The sequence below is a fragment of the Rhinoderma darwinii genome, chromosome 3, assembly GCF_050947455.1.
Source record: "Rhinoderma darwinii isolate aRhiDar2 chromosome 3, aRhiDar2.hap1, whole genome shotgun sequence".
Taxonomy (NCBI): Eukaryota; Metazoa; Chordata; class Amphibia; order Anura; family Rhinodermatidae; genus Rhinoderma; species Rhinoderma darwinii.
In genome coordinates, this window is record NC_134689.1 from 350,047,110 (window position 1) to 350,069,411 (window position 22,302).

A 22,302-nucleotide genomic window follows, 5' to 3' on the forward strand; every position below is an offset into this window, starting at 1 on the left:
AGGGCACTGCGGCAGCATCCACAGAGGGCACTGCGGCAGCATCCACAGAGGGCACTGCGGCAGCATCCACAGAGGGCACTGCGGCAGCATCCACAGAGGGCACTGCGGCAGCATCCACCGAGGGCACTGCGGCACTATCTAAAAGGGGCTGCCCAATCTTGACATGTGTGCTAACTGAGCCGCCGGACTACATTTAGCGACACTTAAACTGGAAAGCTGGATTGTTGAAATAAGCACGTGGAGAAATATCTAAAATTTTAAACCTAGCGCTATTATTATAGTAATGTAGTATTATTATTATAGTAATATAGTGTTATAGTAGTTCAAATAACTAATTGATTAACAATAATTTTGTATTGTATCAAATTTGAAAGTAATGCGGCCCGTCAACTTCCCATTTTTTCTATATGCGGCCCACTTACCCGGCCGAGTTTGAGACCCCTGTCCTAGAGGGACATTACATGGATGGTCATTCATTTGCATTGCTGCTATGTGTTATTGCCTCTCCCAAGGCCAATGCAAATATATGCCTAGGTGAGGCTTCCTTCAGTGATAAGAGTTGATCACCAAGATCGAGAGAAGTTGGACCTGCGACAAACTACTGATCAGCTTGCCGGCTTCAATTTAAATATGAGTTGTCTTTGTGAGAGGCTTTAAAGTCTTTAAAGAGGCTTTTTACCCAAACTGTTAAAAAGGTGTTATACTAGTGTTATCTCTAGGATATGCCATCACTTTATGATCAGTGGGGGTCCGACCTCTGGAACCTCCAGCAATTCTGAGAATGAAGTGCCCACAGTACTGATTTAGTGTACATCCGGCACAAGTGGGTGCTAGTTCACGCCACTGCCACTGTTCCCAAGAGATGAGCGGCAGGAGCGAGGCTGTTCTACACAGCCGGGCTCCTGCTGCAACTGTCGGGATTGGAAATGACTCCAATCTTGTCAGTTTAACTCCTTAGATGTCAATAGGCACTACTGCATCTAAGTTCTTTGACAGATAGAGGGGGCTCTAAGGTCTGCAATGGGTGCAAGCCTAGTAGGCATTAGCCTGATATATTAACTGCCATGTTACACTGACAGTCAATAATGTTTCTAGTCCCCTAGTGGAACAAAAAAAAAAGTACAATTGAGATCAAATAACGCCCCCCACCGCCACCACTACCACCAAAAAAGAAAATGTATAAAAAAAAATATTTTGTATTATAGATTTTTCTTCTTTAGGTAGTAATATATATATATATACATATGGTACTTCTGCAATTGTGACAACCCGTAGAATAAAGATGACATATTTTGATAGCCATATTGGACATGGCATAAAAAAATCTGCATAAACAATGGCAGGATTGCTCTTTTCCCCATTACTTACGCCAAATAATATTTTCATTCAGGAGAAGTAGTAAAGCATAAAACAAAGTATATCAACTTGGTATCGCCATAATCAAACCAAATAAAGTTAACATATTATTTACACCGCACAACTTAAAAGTAAAAAGCGATGGCGAAATTCATGTTTTTTTTCTATTTCCCCCCAAAATTAATACATTTTAGCCAATAAATTTTATGTACCCCATAATTGGGTAAATAAAAACTACAATTTGCCCTGAAAAAAACAAGCAATCATGCAGCTGGGTCGATGGAAAAATAAAAAAGTTATAGCTCTTCAAATACATCGATGACAAAAATGAAACAAAATTTACCCAATCCTGAAAGCCCAAAATCGGCTGCATCCTTAAGGGGGTAAAGAGTTCATAGGGTTTATGATATTTTGTCATTTCAGTAATATTATGCTGTTATTTTATTATTCTGCTTCCAGATAAGGGTTAATAAAGAACAGGATCATTTCTTAATCAGTCCGCGTGGAGTGGCTTGTAATGAAGTGTCTGCTGCAATCCTAGTAAGTAAGGGTGTGTTCACATCAGCGTTAGGTTCCCTTGACGGGTTCCATCTGAGCTTTCTGTCACAGGAACGCATCAACGGAAAGGCAATCGGAAACCATAGCTTCTGTTTGCATTACCATTGATTTTAATGGTAAAGCTTCCATTGCTAATGGTTTCTATTGGTCCCTGTTCCGTAAGGTTCACGTTTTTTGGTGGAAACAATATTTCAGTCAACTGTGCTATTGATTCTGCAAAAAAACGGAAACCTTAAAGGGTTCAAGAGTCTAAAAAACGTTCTTATCAGAGGATCATAAGTGACTTACCAGTATATAGTCTTATTTTTGCCCCCCTCTCCACTGCATAATCAATATATGAAACAATAAAACTATGGGGAAAGCTATCCATATGATGTCACCCAGTGGTCACATGATATAATCACGTGACCGCGTTGTCCTGGGCCATGGCTCTCTACACGCATCAACACAGTCTGAGATCAGACATCCATGCAGAGCCTGAGGCCCTGGATGATGCAATAACACAAATACATCACATGACCACTAGACATGATGATCACATAGATGAGCTCTGCCCTCTGCTGGATTATTAATATATGGCAGTAATCTATAACGGGGCCAGAGGTAGAATAAATAGATACTATACATTAATGAGCCATTTACCTCATTATTTGGTATTCGGAATATTTCCTTTAATTTCATGTAATGATAGTTACAACATTTTTTATTGTTCCAATGCATCTAAACTAAATAATGAAGCAACATTTTTTTCTACAGCTACAATGCAGACCTATGTGTCTCCATGGTAACAGATAACAAACAAATCCTGTGTTGTCTAATCCTGCAGTCATACTCCCTTTTATCTGTTTCCTACTTTTGGCTAATCTGCCGGATGTATGTAGAGGACAGATGAAAGGAAGTGTGACCGCAGGATAAGACTACACCTGACTTGTTTGTTGTTTGTTACCGTCTGCAGAAAAGCTGTAAAAACAATACGACGGGAAGACTATCTGCAAAGTTGCTTCATCTATTATTTGGAATAATAATTAAAAAAAATGGTTGAAAAGGTGGAAAAAGCCTTTATTTTTGGGAAGTGTATTTTTTATATATAATAACCAATCGGCCATGTGTCACATCATTTCTCTTTTGGAATGCAACATGTAAAATCAGGTTTTCAGTAGGTCCCGCCTCGAGGGGTTTTATAACTTCTGACAATGATTTCATACCAATCTGACTGCCGATTGCCCTGAGGGAATGAACTGCTCTTCACTTGGGAATAATTGATACAAAGAAGTTGCCCAATTCTACATTCCATTAAATTCCTTTTTGTGGCATTTTCTACCTGTAGGAGGGTCATTTAATTGTGACTACCCCCATACAGAGCCTACACATTGTGGCTCGTTCATTCCCCATATTTGCACCTAGACCTATTACATGGCCCACATTATCTGCCAGGATGTTTAGCAAGGAGCCTCACATTAAAATGCTAAACTTCTTCCAAAGCCTTTATGATTATTGAACCACCAAACTATTACACCTATGGCACTATTTATAGACTTGTACAATGTCATTCACAGGTAAAGGTAAATATTTTGGGGGAGATGGTAGAGGTTGGTAGCTCAAGCTTCGAGGTGGACACCAGCGACTTCAGCCTACATTCAGCTATTTACTCAGCGCGACCAGACGTGAAATGTATTATTCAGCTCCATACAGCAGCAACAACTGCGGTGAGACCAGTGGACTTCTATTGTATCGTACATGTCCGCTCATACAGAGATGGGTGGCTCAATCATGACTGGTCACAAAGTTCTCCTGAAATAGTTCTGGTTTATTGCAGGTGTCGGCCATGAGATGTGGCCTCCTACCTATCTCACATAATGCTTTGCTGGCAGGAGAAGCGGTGTACTATGATTTTAATGGCGACATGGATGAAGAAAAGGACAGGATTGAACTACAGAAGTGTTTGGGACCAACGTGCAAGGTTAGATCATATCTATTCTCCATTACATACTTTTGGGCCTTTCACAATACAATCTTTATTTCTGAGGCATTGTAGGGAACTTGATAAGTTGTGATTTGCTTTTACATCCTAGGTGCTTGTCTTGAGGAATCATGGTGTTGTGGCTCTTGGTGAATCAGTAGAAGAAGCCTATTATAAAATTTTTCACCTGCAGGCGGCCTGTGAAATCCAGGTACAGTATATAAAATTGTAATGTATATACTGTATCTCAGATCAGAGTGACAGAAATATATGCTGTAGTCTGTTCCCCTTTTTGCTCTGTACATTTTGTCAATAATTAGACAAGAAGTCTCACAGGGCATATAAATGTCAGGGTGGGAAGCAAATCTCAACCACCCACTCAAGTTATTAGAGATATGGACTCTAACAATGAAATATATATAAACTAGAGAACAAAAGAGTCCATGTTTATCTAGTATGAAAAATAGACAATCTTTATTAATAACAACAAAAGAACAGAAACAGAGAATCTAAAACAAATCTGTATCTGGATCACCAGTATATACATTAATCAAAAGTATGTACATACATTTTGTATATAGCGTGAAAGGTTAGATTAATGTAAACTCCAATACGGGATACATCTGTTTAGGTAGGCTTAAGTAGGAATAGCACGGAAACGAAGTGTAAGAAGCTCAGTGTAAAAGCTTATATTTACTTAAAGTGACAAGTGCATTAGATATATAACATAAGACCTAATTAAGCCTAGCTGGTGCACTTACCCATATTTAGAGAATGTTAGTATGACCCAAGATGTGAAGAAGCGCCCTAACGCGCGTTTCGCCTGTAGCTTTATCAAGGGGTAAGTAAATGGAGTTTACATTAATCTAACCTTTCACGCTATATACAAAATGTATGTACATACTTTTGATTAATGTATATACAGTAGTAAAGATTTGTAGATAGTGGCACACACACAGTGCCCCCTGTAGATAGTGCCACACACTCTCCTGTAGATAGTGCCACACCCCCTGTATATAGTGTCACCCCCCCTGTAGATAGTGCCACAGTGCCCCCTGTAGATAGTGCCACAGTGCCCCCTGTTGGTAATGCCACACATTCCCCCTGTTGGTAGTGCCACACAGTGCCCCTCTAGAGAGTTCCACACAGTCCCCCTGTGGAGAGTGCCACACACAGCCCTCTGTAGATAATTCCACACACATCCCCCTATAGATAGTGCCACACACAGTCCCCTGTAGATAGTGCCACAATCCCCCTGTAGATAGTGCAAACACCCCCCCTTTAGATAGTGCCACACCCCCCTTGTAAATAGTACCACACAGCCGCCCCTTTGTAGATAGTGCCACAAAGCTTCCTCTTCTAGATAGTGCCACACAGCCCCACCTTGTAGATTGTGCCCCCCTTACACACACCTAGCCCGTTCCCACGACGAGCAGAACTGCTCTGCAGGCCTCTTCAGACACGTTAGGCCTGCATCCGGCTGTTACAAAACTACATCTCCCAGCATGTCCTGACAGCTATGCTGGGAGTTGTAGTTTTGCAACAGTTGGAATGCCACGGGTTGAAGACCACTAGTCTAAATAAACAAATACACAGAGGTACTTAGAAGTGTAGTGTGTCCATGTTAGCCACTATAAAGATACAAAAATTTAACTTAAATCTCCTGGGGCCTAATGCAAAACCTGTAAGAGCCCCTCCATTCTCATGCATAGATTATAATACTACTCTCCTAGGAAACTTTTAGGACCCGATAAGGTTCCAGGACCCCGGATACGATCACAGCCTCTGCTCCCTGTTGTAGTTATGCTCCTGGACAGATCTACATTGACGGGAAAAACGAAATGATGACTCTGACATGTAGTATTTTAATTACCTAGTAAATTAATCAACTTGCATGACTGAGAAAAAAGGTGTGTTTACAATGCCTCCCCCCTCCCCTATATCACCCGCTCAGTAATTTTGAGGCCACTGACAGAGTTACTTACAAGTAGTGGAATTCTCAAACTACATATCCATGTGAAGTCCTGTCATGCTCCCTTCTTTCGGTTTGTTTCTTAACAGTCCCCCTTCTTTTCTGTGATGTATAAAGCTGTTTCCTGCATGAGGATTTTTTTCTTATCAATAAAAACCTACAAACCTAAAAACCAAACTACATTGTAGGTACATTTTCCTGCCCTATACCATCTTCACCTATACCTTGTCATCCTAAGGCTATGTTCACACAGGGTATTTTGCCGAGTTTTTTGATGCGGAAACCGCGTCGCAAAACTCGGCAAAAACGGCCCGAGAACGCCTCCCATTGATTTCAATGGGAGGCGTCGGCGTCTTTTTCCCGCGAGCAGTAAAACGGGAAAAAGAAGCGACATGCCCTATCTTCGGGCGCTTCCGCCTCTGACCTCCCATTGACTTCAATGGGAGGCAGGAGAAAGCGTATTTCTCGCTGTTTTATGCCCGCGGCGCTCAATGGCCGTGGGCGAAAAACGGCGCGATAATCGCCGCGAAAATCGGCGTGCAGGGAGAGGAATATCTGCCTCAAAGTTCCAAACGGAATTTTGAGGCAGATATTCCTCCCCCAAAATACTCCGTGTGAACATAGCCAAACCACCACGGATATTAGGTGTTAACCAAGGTTACCAATCGTCTGTAAATTCCTGCACAGTCCATAGCATGGGCAGCAACATGCTTGGAAACCCCCTTTAAAAATCATTGCATTTGACCCTGACACATGCCTGTCCAGTCCTCCCCTATTGTAAGAAATTATCCATTTTATGCCAATCAAAATGGAGAATTTCTGTTTAAATATTGTGACCTGTGAATTTTTTAGTTTGCTTTCTTGAGACTATTCTATGATATTAAGGACTGATTCACACGAACGCTGCGCATCTCGGACATGAAAAACTGCAGTTTTTCACATCCGAGGTGCATCCGTGCTCAGCGCTGCGGGACGCGATGTCGCGCATCCCCCATAGTTGAGAGTCTATGGAGGGATGCGTGATGCGTGAAAAGAACGGACATGTCCTATTTTCCCACAGACCCTTCACACGTTCCGTTGAAACAACGGCTGTGTGAACGGCCACATTGAATTACATAGGTCCGTGGGAATCAGGCCTAAGTGAAGCTGTACACCTGATATATTAGAAGCTGCAAACCTTTGGCAAGGAAATCATGTGCCATGATAATTTCCTAGTGATACTCAAGGATATCATCTTTGTACCCAAGCCAACTAGATCTCATTATCATTACAATTATTGCACATGAATGCCATATCGCGCCGAATGGCATATTTTACAATGTATTTACTTCAGTTTTCTTTTACATTACATTGATAAATCTGCTTCATTATCTAATAATGACAATAACTTGTATTACCCACCACACTGCTGCCCTCTATGTGTTGTGAGTGGCATTCCTACCAGAACTGCCCTATAGCATCCTTCACTTTAGAAGATAGCATAGCCCTACTTCTCCCCAAAAGCTGTTAGACGCCATTAGTGCTTTCAATTCATATTTCCATCAATAAAAATCACTGCAATTAAATTACCAGGAATTGGCTAACCACCAACAAAGTTACCTGCAAAACTGCACTGAACCAGCATGTCACTTAAATCAATTTGGAAAATCTTATGAAATGTTATAATAATAATTTGAAATCTTGTGTTTTAGGTCTCAGCTGTGCCTAGCGCTGGAGGACCAGAGAATCTCATCCTGCTGGACCGAGAAAAGTATCGTCCACATGAAGTGGGCACAGTTGGCTGGGCAGGGAGCATGTTCGGACCTATGCAGAAGAGCAGATTGGGAGAACATGAATTTGAGGCTTTAATGAGAATGATGGATAATTTGGTAAGTTTACATAATTTTTCAAAAAACAGTTTATGCCAAGCCTATCTAGATTCTGTTATTAGGAAATCAACATTAACAATAACTATTCTGAATCTAATGTAACCACATTATCAGGATAATGTACTTACCAAAAAGCAAATCTGAGGGGTATTGTATGGCCTAAATAAACTTAAAATTAAGGGATCACTCATACATAATATTTAGTAAAATGTGATTTATATTCCATAGGGTTACCGTACAGGATATACATACCGGCACCCATTTGTACAAGAAAAGACAAGACACAAGAGTGATGTGGAGATACCCGCCACAGTAACTGCGTTTGTCTTTGAAGAAGAAGGTGTCCCACTTTCAACATTACGACAACATGCCCAGAAACAGCAGAAGGAGAAGACCCGCTGGCTGAATACACCTAACACTTACCTGAGGGTCAATGTGTCAGAGGAAAATGTGAGCAGCCAGAGGAGCAAGACCACAGTAAGAAGCTACTTGAAATGAGTGAAGCCATTTTTAGTAGATATACTTATATTAAAGAGGCTCTCTCAATATTTTATTAATTCCCTATCTCCTAACTAATCTAATAGGCGCTATGATGCTAATAACAACAGTGTGATATTTTTTTTCAAAAACCTTTGTTATTTGCAAAGTTACGTGCATTTTTGTAAATATGCTAATTTGGCTATACTTGCCAAATGGGAGGTAACTCTTTCTTTTCACTCTGGGCGGTGTAATATTTTCTGTATGATGCTGTCCAATCGTCATACAGCTTCTCTCCCTTCCCTACCCAGCAACACAGCCTGATCTAGAACTGCGATTCTGGTGTCATATGATAGATTAGAATCTCATCTTTCATATGATATCAGAACCGCTCTTCTAGGTGGTCCACAACCCGAGATATGGCTGTTTTAAGAGATTCCCTTCCCTCCAGCCTCAGTCTCTCACACTGTGTAAAGCAGCTTCATGCTGATAGGACAGCGTCAGCGGCTGTGAGGTGGCTCTACCTCAGGAGAATCGCTGTTGTTACCTCCCATTTGTCAGGTATAGACTCATTTACATATTTAGAAAAAAGCTCATAACTTTTAAAATAATTAATGTTTTGGGATTCAATTCTCACTAGCATTATCAGTGTGACAGTGTCTACTAGGTTATCGAGGAGATTGGGCATTACTAAACTAGTGACAGATCCTCTTTAAAGAGACTCTGTCACCACATTATAAGTGTCCTATCTCCTATATAAGGAGATCGTCGCTGTAATGTAGGTGACAGTAATGCTTTTTATTTAAAAAAACGATCTTTTTTCACAACGTTAGGAGCGATTTTGGTTTATGCTAATGAGCTTTCTTAATGCCCAAGTGGGCGTACTTTTACTTTCGACCAAGTGGGCGTTGTACAGAGGAGTGCATAACGCTGACCAATCAGCATCATGCACTCCTCTCCATTCATTTACACTGCACTAGCGATATAGATATATCGCTATGTGCAGCCTCATACACAAACCCTAACATTACTACAGTGTCCTGATAATGAATACACATGAAATCCAGCCTGGACGTCATGTGTACTCAGAATCCTGACACTTCTGAATCTTTTCTGTGAGATTCCGGCAAGTGAAACCAAATCTCGTTTAGCTCCGTGATCTCGCGAGATTTGGTTTCACTTGCCGGAATCTCACAAAAAAAGAGTCAGAAGTGTCAGGATTCTGAGTACACATGACGTCCAGGCTGGATTTCATGTGTATTCATTATCAGGACACTGTAATAATGTTAGGGTTTGTGTATGAGGCTGCACATAGCGATATATCTATATCGCTAGTGCAGTGTAAATGAATGGAGAGGAGTGCATGATGCCGATTGGTCAGCGTCATGCACTCCTCTGTACAACGCCCACTTGGTCGAAAGTAAAAGTACGCCCACTTGGGCATTAAGAAAGCTCATTAGCATAAAGCAAAATCGCTCCTAACGTTGTGAAAAAAGATCGTTTTTTTAAATAAAAAGCATTACTGTCACCTACATTACAGCGCCCATCTCCTTATATAGGAGACAGGACACTTATAATGTGGTGACAGAGTCTCTTTAAAGTCCATTCAGCACAACTGGAAAAAGTGCTGCTGTACCACTGTTTACCAGCAGGTGGAAATACAGAAAAAACATGCTCCCCTCAGATAGGGTAAATCTGGCCAATTTCTAATATTAGGTTGTATTTATATGAGATTTTCTTTTTTTGCCGCAGCGATTTAAAAAATTGTGCCACCAAAAAGAAAAACACAAAATGTCCCATGTAATTACACCCTTATAGTGCCACAGGTTAACTACACAGAACTATTAACTTTAACAATCGAGTCTACAATCAAAAGACCTTTACTCATGTATAATCTGTGCTGCCTCATGAATACAGAGCTGCAGGTTACAATAACTGTATTCTGAAAGCTGCCGCCGTGTATTATGTTTAAACCCTAGTTTTCTAAAGTGTAGACAGGAGCATCACTGTAGGGGTGCAGAGGTATCAGTCGCTCCCTGGCCCATTTTCTGAGGGGGACCAAAAGGCCACAACAGACCTTTAATGGTACACATACATTCTGCTCTGCATAGAGGTCAAAGTGAATACATTTTTTATCCACCTGGAAGATAAGATGAAGAAGAAGAACAAGAAGAAGAAGAAGAAGAAGAAGCAAACCCATGATGTGTAATGTTTGTTGCCAACCATGCACATCAGATTGTCAGCAGATCTAATCAAAATCATCTTGATCTGACAACAAATATCTCATGTCTATGGCCACCTGCACAATAAACACACGTGTGAGTAACGTGCCAAAAGGATGTGACTAATGATTCTTATAGATCCATTGTCTGCAAAGTTGTGTCCACATTTGTAACCATTATTTTATATTGCTCCAAAGCATCTAAATATACAAATGAAGCAACTTTGCCAATAGTCTAAAAATATCACACAGTTTTGTGTCTGCAGCACCTATGCGTCTCCATAATTACAGACTACAAACCCAGTGTAGTCTGATCCTGCAGTAATACTCCCAGCGCCGGACTTAGGATAGATGGCGCCCCCACACAGTATAATGACCCTTTAGTGCCCCCATACAGTATAATAATAATATTTAATAATATAATATATTATAACCCCTTCAAGGAAACAGTATTTTGTCCTCTAATTGTGCTCACACAGTATTATAGCCCCTAAGTGCCACACCCAGTATATTGCCCCCTGTAGTGCCCCGACCACAGTATCACGTCCACTTAGTGGCCTCCACACGGTATGATGTCCCCTTCCCTTGGCTGCCACACACAGCCCCCCCCCCTTGTAGATAGTGCCCCCCTGTAGGTTGTGCCATACAGCCTCCCTGTAGACAGTGCCATAATCCCCCACCTCCTCCTTGTAGACAGTGCCATACAGCCCCCACCTCCCCCATGTTCACAGTGCCCCCCAGACAAAAAAAATTGTACTCACATAGGCCCCGTTCTCTCGAGGAACTGAGCTGCTCCACAATGCCGAAGACGGGATCCTTGCGTAGCCCGGCGTGATCCTGTAGCCTAGTACAGAGTTTCCCAACCTTTTTGGACTCGAGGCACCCCTGGAAAAAAAATCGGCCCCCACTCACAGTAAAATGACCATCAGCCCGCCACTCACAGTAAAATGACCATCAGCCCACCACTCACAGTAAAATGACCATAAGCCCCCCCACTCACAGTAAAATAACCATCAGCCCCCCACACACAGTAAAATGGCCATCAGCCAGCCACTCACAGTAAAATGACCATCAGCCCCCCACTCACAGTAAAATGACCATTAGCCCCCCACTCTCACTAAAATGACCATCAGCCCGTCACTCTCACTAAAATGACCATCTGCCCGCCACTCAAAGATGCCCTCTGTAGGTGTAGGTGTCACACAGCCCCTTGTAGGTAGTGCCACACAGCCCCCTTGTAGGTAGTGCCAAAAAGTCCTTTTGTAGGCAGTGCCCCACAGCCCCCTTTTATGTAGTGCCCCACAGCCCCCTTGTAGGTAGTGCCACACATCCCCCTTGTAGGTAGTGCTACACAGCCTTCATGAAGGTAGTGCCACACAGCCCCCATGAAGGTTGTGCCAAACAGCCACCATGAAGGTAGTGCCACACAGCCCCGTTGTGGGTAGTGCCACACAGCCCCGTTGTAGATAGTGCCACACAGCCCCGTTGTAGGTAGTGCCACAAAGCCCCCTTGTAGGTAGTGCCACACAGCCCCCTTGAAAGTAGTGCCACACAACCCCCTTGTAGGTAGTGCCACACAGACCCCTTGTAGGTAGTACAACGCAGCCCCCTTGTAGGTAGTGCCACACAGCCCCCTTGTAGGTAGTGCCACACAGCCCCCTTGTAGATAGCACCCATCCACCTTCCTGTAGATAGCTCCATTGTAGCTCCCTGAAGGAGCGGAATGCCCCTGTCGCCGTGGATTCCGCTACTGGACGGAGCACTTGATGTCTCTGTCCATATATGGACAGTGACATCAGGGGCAACTCCTGAAGCGGAATCCCCAACCACAGCGTTGCCGACGCTGTGACCGGGGATTATGCTTCAGGAGTTGCCCCTGATGTCACTGTCCATATATGGACAGAGACATCAAGCGATCCGTCCAGGAGCGGAATTCCCGGCCATACGGGGATTCCACTCCTTCAGGGAGCTACAGTGGCGCTAGTAGATTGCAGAGCAGGGAGATACCTCCCTGCTCTGCAATAGTGTTCAATAGTATTTGCGTCCTAAGGACACAGATACTATTGAATGTGGCGTCGCTACCGATGTAGCAGCCACAGCGTTTGCTAGTGACGCCACTGAGAGAAGAAGCGCCCAGGCGGAAAGGCAGCTGCTGAGTCGACGGGGCCCGGGAGCTTCTGAAACACAAGCAGGGGAACGGAGCCAGCGCAGCGCCCCCATCCACCTGCTGGAGTGATGTGCCCTGTGCAATGGCACAGGTCGCACACCCCTAAGGCCGGCCCTGCATACTCCCTTTTATTTGCCCCCTACATACCTAATGTGTGTTAGCAGGATGGGTTTGCTTTTAGTCTGTAACATCGAGACACAAGTATGCACAGGAGCTGTAGACACAAAACTGTAGGAAGTTTTTAATGAAGATTATTTGCTTCATTCTGTTTGTTTTAGATGCATTGGAGCTATAAAAAAAATGGCAAAACTGGAAATAGCCTTTAAAGAGGTTTACTTCATGAAGACAACCCCTGTCCTTATGCCCTATTAGGGCATATGGACGTCATAAAGGGATGTCCTTAATTCGGGGGCCCTAGTCTATGAACCAGAATGGAGGACCGTTCTATTACAGTAATTCCAGCTCTAGTAGACTTAAGCCATTCATCTGAATGCTGCTGCAAGGGAAATGTCTGTCCAGACAAGGCTTTCACCGGCAAAATCAGCTGTATGCCGGGGGTGCTGGAAGCAGCTGATCACCGGAGCTGCCTTAATCTGATGAGACAATCCTTTTAAGCTGACCAAGCACAGCCGACATACAGACAAACAATCCTCCTTTCAAAATCCCATGTGAAACTAGCAATTCAGATGAATGTTTTAACACAAAATGTAGGTACAAAACAAAATGCGCTTGCGCCAAATGGAGAATGACTGGTACTAATCAGACACCATACATGGATAGTTTCAGCCAACCAACACCCAAAATACAACATGACCTTTTCGGGAACACATAGGTTACTCTTTCGACATCGAGAACAATTTCTTTTGTGTAAAATGTTCAAACAATTTGCTCTATTTGGCTGTAAACAACCATATTGGACTCACTCAGTTCTGCTGCAGTTGGCTGAGTTTTAGATTTAAAAAAATATATACACCCACAAGTATGATTCATACATAAGATAATTCATTTTTATGACAAATAAAACACGATCTTTAGCTATAATTGTTATTATTTAATGATGTTTTTGGCAGCTGCTTATTACATTAATGGTTTGCACATGGTAGAACATTGCTCTGTCTTCTGAAGGAGTTGAAGTTTCATTGAGAGGCCCCAAAATCTTTCAAACCTGCAGTATCTTGATATTTGTTATATATGGGCCATTCTAATCTACATTCTACTTACTTAAAGGGGTTATGCGGGAACCAAAATCTATTAGCAGTGTACTCCCTGCAGAATGTGAGTACAATCGCTAATACACATTCCAGTCCCCCATCGCGCTGATTATGAGATTTTAATAGATTTTTATAACGCTGGCGGGAGACTGGAAGTCTAATGGCACAGTCTTCCTTCATGATGACACAACTCATCGTCATGTAACCAGCCCCGATGTAATCTATGTAATCGCTGTACTACTGCTACAGCGATTACATAGAGTACAGTGGGGCCGGCCACATGACGACGAGTGTCGTGTCGTCATGAAGGAAGATTGTTCTACTAGACTTCCGGTCCCCCCGCCAGTGCTATAAAAATCTATTTAAATCATTGCGACTGGAGACTGGAATGTATAATAGCGAGTGTACTCACATACTGCAGTGAGTACACTGCTAATATTTTTCAGTCCCCACATAACCCATTTAATATTTGGGTCATACCAATCTATTATTTCTGTGTTTGATCTTTCAGTGGTTGAAAGCAGATGAAGTGGTAAAACCCAGCAGCGGCATGCCCATTCGTATAGAAAACTCCAACCAGTTTGTGCCGCTCTTTACCGATCCTCGTGAGGTTTTAGAGACCAGGAATAAGGTGTGTTCAAATACTTTAGATAAAACCTGAGCCATGTTGGGCTGTTACCACATCTCTGTCGATTTCTTGTGCTATTTTTTACCAAAACTGCAATGGAGGCCCCTAACGGAGCATCCGACGCAGATGTGAACAGAACCTTAGATGTTTTCTTCCAAGAAAACAACGTCAATACTTATTTAACCCCTTATTGACCGCCCACCGTCTTTTGACCTCAGGCGGTGCAGGTACTTCGTTTACAGCGACGTCTTTTGGCGTCGCTGTAGAAGAGGCTGATGAGCGCTCATTCTCTAAGCAGAAGCTGGAACTTACAGCTCCTGATCTTAGAGCAGCCTGCTAAATCCAGCTGGGGTTGGAAAACATTCTGACCCCAGCTGTTTAACCCTCGGATCGCCGCGGTCCATGACCACGGCATGATCAAAGGGAACTCCCCTCTTTGATTGTGTCACCGAAAACCCGGTGACGTGATCAAAGACCAGGGAATCCCTCTGCAGTCAGCCCTGGGGACCTAGAAAAGACACCAGTGCTGACTGTTCAGTTTGCCTGCTGTTAGGGCACACTATGTCAAAGTGACACAGTATAATGTATTAGCATACAGAAGTAAAAGATAAAGTTGTAAGTAAAGTTCTCCCTTAAAGGGGTTGTCCACATTCCGACAACTGATGACCTATCCACCGGATAGGTCATCAGTATGTCATCGGCGCAGGTGCGACACCCGGACCCCGCACCGATAAGCCGCTCCAGTGGCCTGCGGGCACTGGATGTTGTGGCACATAATGCTACGTACGGAGCCCAGAAGCACTTGGCTCCGTACATAGCATAGCGGCCATGCTGCAGAACTGCAGGTCTGCTCCTATTCACTTGCTCGCCCGCTATTCCGTGGCCGGAGCTAACTGCTTCCGACTTGTACGTCCCGTGCACGGAGGCACCGGACCAGCTGATCTGTGCGGAGCCAGGGTGTCGGACCTCCACATATCATGTACTGATGACCTATCCGGTGGAACTTTTAAAACCCCTTTAGGACGCAGCATGTTTTGGCTTTGTGGACACAGATGAATTTTTCAAATCTGACATGTGTCGCTTTATGTGGTAATAACTTTGGAATGCTTTAACCTATCCAAGCGATTCTGAGATTGTTTATGTTAGTGAAAAAATTTGGTCGATAAATATAAAATGTAAAATTTGAAGTTTTTCACAAATAAATATTGGTGAAAATTTGCAAAAATGTTAATTTTTCTAAATTTAAATGTATCTGCTTGTAAAACAGATAGTAATACCACACAAAGTTACCAGTTAACATTTCCCATATGTCTACTTTATGTTTGAATCATTTTTTTCACGTCCTTTTATTTTTCTAGGACGTTACAAGGCTTAGAACTTTAGCAGCAATTTCTCACATTTTCAAGAAAATTTCAAAAGGTTATTTTTTCAGGGACCAGTTCAGTTGTGAAGTGGCTTTGAGGGCCTTATATATTAGAAAATCCCCATAAGTCACCCCATTTTGAAAACTGCACCTCTCAAAGTATTCCAAACAGCATTCAAAAAGTGTTTTAACCCTTTAGGCTTTTCACAGGAATTAAAGAAATGTAGAGTTGAAATTTACAAATTATATTTTTTTTGCTGAAATTCATTTGCAATGCATTTTTTTTCTGTAACACATAAGGTTTTACCAGAGAAACACAACTCAATATTTATTGCCCAGATACTGCAATTTTCAGAAATATTCCACATGTGGCCCTAGTGTGGTAATGGACTGAAGCACCGGCCTCAGAAGCAAAGGAGCACCTAGAGGATTTTGGAGCCTCCTTTTTTTAGGAATATATTTTAGGCACCATGTCAGGTTTGAAGAGGTCTTCTGGTGCCTAAACAATCGAAACCCCCCAAAAGTGTCCCCATTTTGGAAACTACACCCTTCAAGGCGTTTTTCTAGGGGTATAGTGAGAATTTTGACCCCACAGTTTTTTTGCAGAATTTAGTGGAATTAGTCTGTAAAGATTAAAATGTACCTTTTTTTTCAACTAAAACATAGAATTTTTTCATTTTTACAAGGAATAAAGGAGAAAAAGCACCCAACATTTGTAAAGCAATTTCTCCCGATTACGGCAATACCCCATATGGGGTCATAAACTGATATTTAGACCCACAGCAGTGCTCAGAAAGGAAGGAGCACCTTTTGGATTTTGTAGCGCAGATTTTTCTGGAATGGTTTTCGGTGCCATGTTGCGTTTACAACGCCCTGCAGGGACCAAAACAGCGGAAACCCCCCAAAAGTGACCCCCTTTTAGATGCTACACCCCTCAAGGAATTTTCGTAGGGGTATAGTTAGCATATTGACCCCACAGATTTTTTTGTAGAGTTTAGTGGAATTAGGCCGTGAAAATTAATATCAACATTTTTGTCCACGAAAAGGTTGAATTTTTTAATTTTCACAAGGGATATAAGATAAAAACCACACCAACATTTGAAAAGCAATTTCTCCCGAGTACGGCAATACCCCACATGTAGTCATAAATGTTTTTTTTATTAGAAATTAATTAACCCTTTCAGGACTGATCCTTTTTTGCTTTTTCATTTTCGTTTTTCACTCCCCGCCTTCCAAGAGCCATAACTTTTACATTTTTCTGTCAATAGAGTGGTGTGAGGGCTTATTTTTTGTGGGAGGACCTGCAGTTTCTATTGAAAGTATCATATAATGTACTGGGAAACTGAAAAAAAATTATTTGCGGGCTGAAATTGGAAAAAACTGTAATTCCTCCATTGTTTTTGGGGTTTTGTTTTTACGTCTTTCACTGTGCGGTATAAACGTCAACTTAATTTTATTCTGTCTCAATACGATTACAGTGATACCAAATTTATATCGTTTTTTTTTTAATATTTTACTACTCTTAGGGCAGATTCAGACGAACGTTGCGTTTTTGCGCGCGCAAACAACGCGGCAATTTGCGCGCGCAAAAACCATTTGACAGCTGCGTGTGTCATCCGTGTATGATGCGCGGCTGCGTGATTTTCGCGCAGCCGCCATCATAGAGATGAGGCTAGTCGACGCCCGTCACTGTCCAAGGTGCTGAAAGAGCTAACTGATCGGCAGTAACTCTTTCAGCACCCTCGACAGTGAATGCCGATCACAATATACAGCAACTTGTTAAAAAAAAAGAAAGTTCGTACTTACCGAGAACTTCTCTCCCGGCCGTTGCCTTGGTGACGCGTCCTTGGTGACGCGCCTCTCGACATCTGGCCCCACCTCCCTGGATGACGCGGCAGTCCATGTGACCGCTGCAGCCTGTGCTTGGCCTGTGATTGGCTGGAGCTGTCACTTGGACTGAATTGTCATCCCGGGAGGTCAGACTGGAGGAAGAAGCCGGGAGTTATCGGTAAGTCAGAACTTCGTTTTTTTTTACAGGTTCATGTTTATTGGGATCGGTAGTCACTGTCCATGGTGCTGAAACAGTTTAACTCTTTCAGCACCCTGGACAGTGACTATCTCCTGACGTCGCGTACAGGAAATTTTTTTGCCGGGTTCGGCCAAAACGAGTTCGGCCGAACCCGGTGAAGTTCGGTTCGGTTGTCTGGGTTCGCTCATCTAAAAAGACACTCCGTTTGGATGTTTGGAAACAGAAAAGCACGTGGTGCTTTTCTGTTTACATTCATCCTTTTGACAGCTGGTGCGCTGTTTCAGTCGGTTCGCACGGAAGTGCTTCCGTGCGACCTGCGTGGTTTTCACGCACCCATTGACTTCAATGGGTGCGTGATGCGCGAAATACGCGGAGATATTGAACATGTCGCGTTTTTTGTGCAGCTGACAAACGCTGCGCAAAAAGCACGGACTGTCTGTACTGCCCCATAGACTTGTATTGGTCTGTGCGTGGCGCGTGAAAACCACGCGGCCCGCACGGACCGAATACACGTTCGTGTGAATCCCCCCTTACAAAGAAAAGACTATTTGTTAAAAAAAAAAAATAGTTTTGTATCATCACATTCTGAGAGGCATAACTTTTTTAATTTTTTATCGATTGAGCGGTAAAAATGTTTTACCTACACCCAAACTGCGAAAAAAATATATACAATTTCTGCCGCATAAAACAAGGCCTCATACAGCCAGGTCAATTAAAAAATAAAAAAGTTATGGCTGCTGAAAGAAACATTTAGTGTTTTCCCAGGGACATTTATGACATATCCACAGGATGATGGGTGATATATACAGAGATGATGGCTGGTATATACATGGATGATGGCTGGTATTTACAGTAACGGGGATGATGGTTCATACATACAGGGATGATGGGGTTATATACCCTTCCGTTTACTTTCAGAGAGGTCTGCAACACTTTCTAATGCAAACTCCTCTGTCAGATGTCAGATTAAAGGCTATGTTCACCTTTTTATATGTGTGTGTGTGTGTGTGTGTGTGTGTGTGTGTGTGTGTGTGTGTGTGTGTGTGTGTGTGTGTGTGTGTGTGTGTGTGTGTGTGTGTGTTTTGTGCAAATTTCTAATTCGTTTTTATTAAAAATTATTTTTACTTTTTGAGATACAGCTGCTTTATATCCTGTATACAGAGCGGTTGTAGCTAGCGCAGAGAATCTAGCGCACCTGAATCTGTCAAGGCTGGCGGGACTGACGGTTTCAGTAACAGCGGATCCTGTGTGTCTCTGACATGCAGGATCACTTGTAATCGATCACATCTAAGTTATGAATTTAGACTTTGTTCACATCTGCTTCTGGGTTCCGTTCATGGCTTCAGTCAGACCTTTCTGTCAGGAACCCATGAACGGAAACCATAGCTTTCCGTTTGCCTTACCATTGATTTCAACTACGCTATTGATTCTGCTGAAAAACGGAAACCTTAGGGACAAATGGAAACCATTAGCAACGGAAGCGTTACCGTTGAAATCAATGGTAATGCAAACGGAAAGCTATTGTTTCCTTTCGGTTTCTGTTCATGGATTCCCCTGACGGAAAGGTGTGTTGGAACCCCGATGCAGATGTGAACAAAGCCTTAGATGTGGTAACCGCTCAATCCTGCGTGTTACATGCGTTGGAGGGGCCCACTGGATTGGGGCCCACTCAGATATGTTTCGCCTGCCCTGTGCTAAATCCCTAGCTATGCCTCTGGCTCATGCCTTATACACATTTTTTGGATTCTTTTGGATCAATAGGGGAAACAAAGTCTTAGGCCCCATGCACACGACTGTAAAAACACCCGTAATTACGGGCCCATAGACTTCTATTGGCCACGGGTACCTTCCCATTTGCTTACGGGAAGGTGCCCGGGCTGTTGAAAAATATAGAACATGTCCTATTTCAGACCGTAATTACGGCATGGGCAGGCCCATAGAAAGTCTATGGGGCTCCCGTAATTACGGATGGCTACGTGTGTGCACCCGTAATTACGGGAGTGTTGCTACGCATGGTATTCACTGTCCAGCCGTAGTCACTGTCCAGGGTGCTGAAAGAGTTACTGCCTCCTGAGATAACGTTTCATCCCATGTGACCGCTGCAGCCAATCACAGGCTGCAGAGGTCATATGGACTGCCGTGTCATCCAGGGAGGTCGGACTGGATGTCACCAAGACAACGGCCGGGGTACGTATGAACTTCTTTTTCTTTCTATCGCTGCGTTCCGCTGCGATAACTCTGCCCGAAAGGGCTGCCCCTTCTCTCTGTCCAGCACTGATAGAGAGAAGAGTCTGCCGATCAGAGCTGGATAAAGAGAAGAGGCTGGCGATCAGTGCTGTATAGAGAGAAGGGGCTGCCCCTTCTCTCTATCCAGCACTGATCTGCAGGCTCTTCTCTCTATCAGTGCTGAATAGAGAGAAGGGGCTGCCGATTAGTGCAGTGCAATATCTCTCTCTACGTGTAAAGAGAAGCAAAGAAAACGGGTCCGTAAATACGGGTGGAATACAGGTGACAGAGGACCTGTATTTACGGGAGGGAAAAAATATGGTCGTCTGCATGGGGCCTTAGATCCACCCCTTCCCCTCTTTCCTTTTATTCGCATTTTCTCCTCTTCCCTGGTTGAACTTGATAGAAATATGTCTTTTTTTTAACTGTATTAACTATATAACTACGTAAAAGATTAAATGATAATAGTCAGGACTCTATCTAAACCAGGGGTCTCAAGCATGCGGCCCCTAGGGCTGTCATCTGTGGCTCGCGGGACACAGAGCCGCGTGTACAGACTCTGCTCCGGGACTCAGTGGAATTCCCTGACATCGCTGTCCACATATGGACAGCGATGTCTGGGGCTTCCCTAGAGCTGGAGTCCCGGGCATAGCGCTAGTATAGGCTCTGCTCCGGGACTCTGGGGAAGCCTCTGACATCGCTGTCCATACATTAACAGTGATGTCAGGGGCTTCCCCAGAGCAGGAGTCCCAGTGATGTCAGGAGCACAGCTGGAATCTCAGGAAGAGCCTACTAGCTTTCTGCCCGGGACTCCAGCTCTGGGGTTGCCCCTGACATCCAGAGCTGGAATCCCAGGCAAAGTGCTAGAAGTGGCTCTACACCGCCTCTGGGGTTGCCCCTGACATCACATTCCGGTCCAGGAGGATCCCCTGACGTCACTGTGTATGGACCATCACATTCCGGTCCAGGAGGATCCCCTGACGTCACTGAGTATGGACAGTGACGTCAGGGGCTCCAACAGCAGAGGAATCCCCAGCCAAAGTGCAGACAACACTGGGGATTCCACTCCTAGAGGGAGCCCCAATGGAGCTATCTACTTGGGGTGTGTGTGGCATTATCTGCAGAGGGCACTGTGGCAGCATTTGCAGAGGGCACTGTGGCAGCATCTGCAGAGGGCACTGTGGCAGCACCTGCAGAGGGCAATGTGGCAGCACCTGCAGAGGGCACTGTGGTAGCACCTGCAGAGGGCACTGTGGCAGCACCTGCGGAGGGCACTATGGCAGCATCTACGGTGGGCACTGTGGCAGCATCTATGGTGGGCACCGCGGCAGCATCTACGGTGGGCACTGTGGCAGCATCTACGGAGGGCACTGTGGCAGCATCTACGGAGGGCACTGTGGCAGCACCTACAGAGGGCACTGTGGTAGCACCTACAGAGGGCACTGTGGTAGCACCTACAGAGGGCACTGTGGCAGCATCTACAGAGGGCACTGTGGCAGCATCTACAGAGGGTACTGTGGCAGCATCTACAGAGGGCACTGTGGCAGTATCTACAGAGGGCACTGTGGCATTATCTACAAGTGGGTGTGTGGCAGTATCTACAGAGGACACTGTGGCATTATCTACAGAGGGCACTGTGGAATGATCTACAGAGGGCGCTGTGGCATTATCTAAAAAGCGGCTGCCCAATCTTGACATGTGTGTCTGCCAAACGCTACCAACTGAGCTGCCGGACTGCATTTAGCGACACTTAAACTGGAAAACTGGATTGTTGAAATAAGCACATGGAGAATTCTCTCTAAACCTAGCGGTATTATTATAGTAATGTAGTGTTATAGTAGTTCAAATAACTAATTGATTAACAATAATTTAGTATTGTATCAAATTTGAAAGTAATGCGGCCCGTCAACTTCCCATTTTTTCTATATGTGGCCCACTTACCGGGCCGAGTTTGATACCCCTGATCTAAACTATCCAGCTCAACCAAATTTTGAGAAAGTGATCTGGGCGATCATTGCCCTCCGCTATTATACACCTATAATTTAATATCTGATATTACAACATTTAATGAATGATATTCCATCAGGCAATCCTAACCATACTGGATTTTTTTTGTACATATATCCCAAGTTTAAAAAATATATGCAAATTATTAAACATCAAAGAGATCACCATCTGCTGCTCCAGCAAACCCCCCGTTTACATAAGAAAGTTCTTCATGGTCCTGGAAGACTCCTAATTTATATGTTATAAATGTCTCTGATGC

The 22,302-nt window shown here is 43.7% G+C and overlaps 1 protein-coding gene across 3 annotated transcripts in view; it reads left to right on the forward strand.

Moving 5' to 3' along the window:
- Positions 1-22,302, forward strand: part of ADD2 (adducin 2) — a 92,417-nt gene that overhangs the window by 58,501 nt on the left and 11,614 nt on the right. For 2 of the 3 annotated variants that reach the window (XM_075858494.1, XM_075858493.1), the window contains 7 exons: positions 1,816-1,896; positions 3,471-3,620; positions 3,731-3,874; positions 3,987-4,085; positions 7,538-7,714; positions 7,943-8,191; positions 14,302-14,421. In XM_075858494.1, the coding sequence (XP_075714609.1) occupies positions 1,816-1,896; positions 3,471-3,620; positions 3,731-3,874; positions 3,987-4,085; positions 7,538-7,714; positions 7,943-8,191; positions 14,302-14,421 (1,020 nt within the window). The remainder of the gene's footprint in view (positions 1-1,815; positions 1,897-3,470; positions 3,621-3,730; positions 3,875-3,986; positions 4,086-7,537; positions 7,715-7,942; positions 8,192-14,301; positions 14,422-22,302) is intronic. The other variant, XM_075858495.1, reaches the window with a different exon arrangement.